General features: G+C 37.1%; 1 protein-coding gene across 1 annotated transcript; it reads left to right on the top strand.

The window, feature by feature from the left end:
- The first annotated feature begins 1385 nt into the window (after positions 1–1385).
- Positions 1386–3393, top strand: LOC101304627 (WUSCHEL-related homeobox 11-like). Its single transcript, XM_004289530.1, has 2 exons — positions 1386–2019; positions 3167–3393. Exons 1-2 carry the CDS (start codon positions 1386–1388, stop codon positions 3391–3393), a joined length of 861 nt encoding a protein of 286 aa, XP_004289578.1.
- Positions 3394–3836: the final 443 nt, after the last annotated feature.

Genomic DNA, 3836 nt, shown 5'->3' on the forward strand with positions numbered 1-3836 from the left:
GAGAGAGAGAGATGGAGCTCTAGGAAAAGATGGGTTTCCTTCTATTGATAAGGTTGGTGAGTGCATGATTTAAAAGAATTGATATGTTTTGAAAAATTTTGGTTTGAATTTTCATGAAATTTTACGCAGGAAGATGAGCGCTTAAATTTTTAGAACTTAAGTGACGGAATGTTCTATTTCCGTCGTCTAAGTGATTCATTAATTTTTTTTTTTTTTTTAAAAACATTCCGTCTCCTAGGTAAACATTTTCGTCTCCTAAGTTCTACTTTGGCTACGGAATGTAATTCCGTCTCCTAAGTGATTCATATAATTTTTTTAATTTTTATTTTTTCAAATGCCGTCGTCTAAGTAAAAATATTCCGTCTCCTAAGTAGTACGCCTAAGTCGTTCTTAGGAGACGAAATTAAAATATTTCGTCTCCTAAGAACGACTTAGGAGACGGAAACTGTTTCGTCGTTTAAGTAGAAAATTTCGTCACTTAAGTACCACTTAGGAGACGGAATTTTTAAATTCCGTCGCCTAAGTGCTATTTTCCACTAGGGAATGTATTATTCTTCTACATATAGGAGATTTATATAGAGATACAATTGTAGTGCTAATAGGAAAATATTTCCGACATCTATACATAATATTTAACCTACACATACAAGGAAAGTAAATATATTCAAAATATAATACAATTGTTTTTTATTTTTTATCGTATGACCGTTAGAGGGCATCATTCTTAAGATTCGCCTCAGGTCTTCAAATCTCAGGTCCGGCCGTGTCTTCATCCAAATAGAGAGTGAAGAGTATCCAAGCAGCAAGTCTTCAAAGTAGTTCCCAAGGAAAGGAACGAAGTGAGGTATCCGGGATTACCGTAAAACCCTACAATTAGGACCAAAACACCATCCTCCTTCATCACCGCATCAATATGTGCTTGAGAGGTCTCTCGGTTTATGATGTCATCTGGGCCTCTTCGTTTACGTTTTTACTGCCGCTTGTGCTTTTTATGTTGCTGAAATTTTTTATTTACAAAAGTTTCCATTTTAACACCAAAATACCTTACCGTGAGTGACGTGTAAGTTTCTCATTTGTAATGTAACTAATCGTTAGTGGATCGCTGCGCTGTGGCAACACAACCTCCCCTTCCGGGGTGCCAGATGCGAGGTCAGCCGTATGGCAAAACAAAAATAACGTCCGGTTAAGGAGACGAAGAAGAAAAAATTTAATAATCGTTAAGGGCAGTTATGTAAGTTCAGACATCAACATCACTTATATAGCACTCTGAAGCGGTTCATGTACTTAATTTATTATTTCCCTTCAACCTAGGTTTCAGGTTCAAGAACATTGTTTTCTTTTCTTCTTGTTTCTTTTTTATTTCCCTTCCTTCCTTCCTCACAGTAATGGAAGATCATCAAGGCCAAGCAGGCGGAGGCCAAGAGGCCAAAGAGCCAAACAGTCATTCTTCCTCAGAGAAAAGTACTGAACCAGTAAGGTCAAGGTGGATACCGAAGCCAGAGCAAATCCTAATTCTCGAGTCTATTTTCAACAGTGGAATGGTGAATCCGCCGAAAGAAGAGACTGTGAGAATAAGAAAACTGCTAGAGAAATTCGGGTCGGTTGGGGATGCAAACGTCTTCTACTGGTTCCAAAACCGACGGTCAAGATCCCGTCGCCGACAACGGCAGTTGCAAGCCAGCCTTGAGCAGAGGAACCAATTAGCAGCCGCTGATCAACAAGTTGGTGGTGCAATTCAATATGGAAGCTGCTCTAGTGCTACTAGTTTTAGTGCTCCACCATCACCACCGCCCCCAGCAGCAGCTATGGCTTTTGGAGCTTCTACTCCTTCGACTTTTGTTTCTAATTATGATCTTGTGGGCGGTTCTTCTTCGTCTTCTTGTGCTCCTATGGCAGCCGATGACCATTTCTTTTCCGTTTCCGGTCAAATGGGTTTTCCAGAAATCGAGCAGCACAGTTCCTCTGGTGAAACGTCTGCGTTAGGTCCTTCAGATGCCTCAAGTTTGCACTTCCAATCTGGTTAGTGCATGCCTAATTGGTCGACCGTTTCAGATTTAGTTTCACGTTTTCTCTCTTCTAATTTCTCTTTTACCATTTTTTTGTTTGTTTGTTTGTTTAACTGGAAACTATACCTATCGATCATAAATTATAACTCAACACCGTTTCGGTTCATAACTTCAATGGTAAGTGCATGCCTAATTCATTTATATATTGAAACTATATTATTTCTTTTGTTTCATCTCTCTGTCTCAAATATTTTGATTCATACTGATCTCCGATTACTTCCTCTATATTTAAGTTGGAATTTATATGCAACTCTTGAGAGATCCATCAACTAATGATATATATTAAGAACAGCCAATGCTGTTCGTTTTCTGGAGTACTTATTTTGCTGTCCGCCCAAAAAGAAAAGGAGAAAATTATTTTACTTCCCAGAAGTTCCTCGAGCTTATTTTGGCGTTAATGAGTTCAGTTGATCGCTAACCTATTATCTAGTTTTCCATTCCTTCAAAAAAGAAAGAAAATAAGAAATGTTAAAATTAGTATATAACTGTTTGGAAGGAGGAGGTACTGATATTCTTCACTAGAAATGTTAATGTTTATGTATTCCGATTCATAAAGATAGGCAATGAAATATTAATGTTGTGTGAAGGCTAGTGTTAAGATTCATGCATGGATATAGGTAACTAAAACTAATTATCTTTCGTCGATGCGACTATTAATTCTTCTAGTATGCTTTCTCTGAAATCATGCAAGTCCTTTTCAGCAGCTGCAGTACTCTTCTCACTTTTTGAAGTATAACTTTCCGAATAAAACTTCGCCTTTTGTTTTCAGAGAAACGGATGATTTGCATTCCTCGTTTTATGCCCTTTAACCAAATAAATAAGAAACTGGACATGGAACACCAAAACTCTCACTGCTTTATGTATAGTTTAGATCTTTGATCAGCCAACTTTTAGTGGACTTTTTGTTGCTGCAGATTCTTATATATAGTATTTAAGAATTCATATCAAAGCTAGCTGCCTACATATTTTGTTACTGAATCCTCCTAAGTAGGTCTGTTAATTGTTAATAAAGTTTCTGGAGAGAAGAACTAAATTGCATATATATATATATATGGTGCTGAATCAAGTTAAATAATTATTAGTTGCTAAATAATATGCAGGTGTGAATCTAATGATGACAGTGTTTATTAATGGGGTTGCATCAGAAGTTCCAAGAGGGCCGCTCGACATGAAAGCCATGTTTGGCACTCAAGATGTGTTGCTGGTTCATTCCTCTGGAGTTCCACTCCCAATCAATGAGTTTGGTTGCTTAGCCCACAGCTTGCAGCCTGGTGAAAGCTATTTCCTGGTCTCTCTCTCTCTCTCTTTCTCTCTCTCTCTCTCATGAGTCAGTACATCGTAATCAGTATAAATTTATATATATAGGAATAATGCACTTGCAGTTTTCTCCTGCATTTTTTTATGCGAGTGAAAGATGGAAAGAATTCTATATGGTACTTCATACAAATGGTACTTGATAAAAAAGTTGAAATCAGCATATGTATGAGCTGTGTGTCTTAATGCCTGAACTTTTTTTCTGTGTAATATATATGGGGATATTGGAGAATTTACAGATTCCAAGGAGGGAACCTCTCCTCTAGTTGGACTGATTGTATATATATATATGTCAGTTACATATATGTATGATGAACTGGTTTGTTTAATCAGTTCAAGATTCCAAATTGAGGTTTGCATTGGTAACATCTCAGGATTTTAGTTGGATTTTCTAGGAGTTTGCTTTCACCTTTCTAAATGGAGGATAGCATATATAGTGGTAACATTAATTATGAA

This window comes from Fragaria vesca, linkage group LG1, assembly GCF_000184155.1.
Source record: "Fragaria vesca subsp. vesca linkage group LG1, FraVesHawaii_1.0, whole genome shotgun sequence".
NCBI lineage: Eukaryota > Viridiplantae > Streptophyta > Magnoliopsida > Rosales > Rosaceae > Fragaria > Fragaria vesca.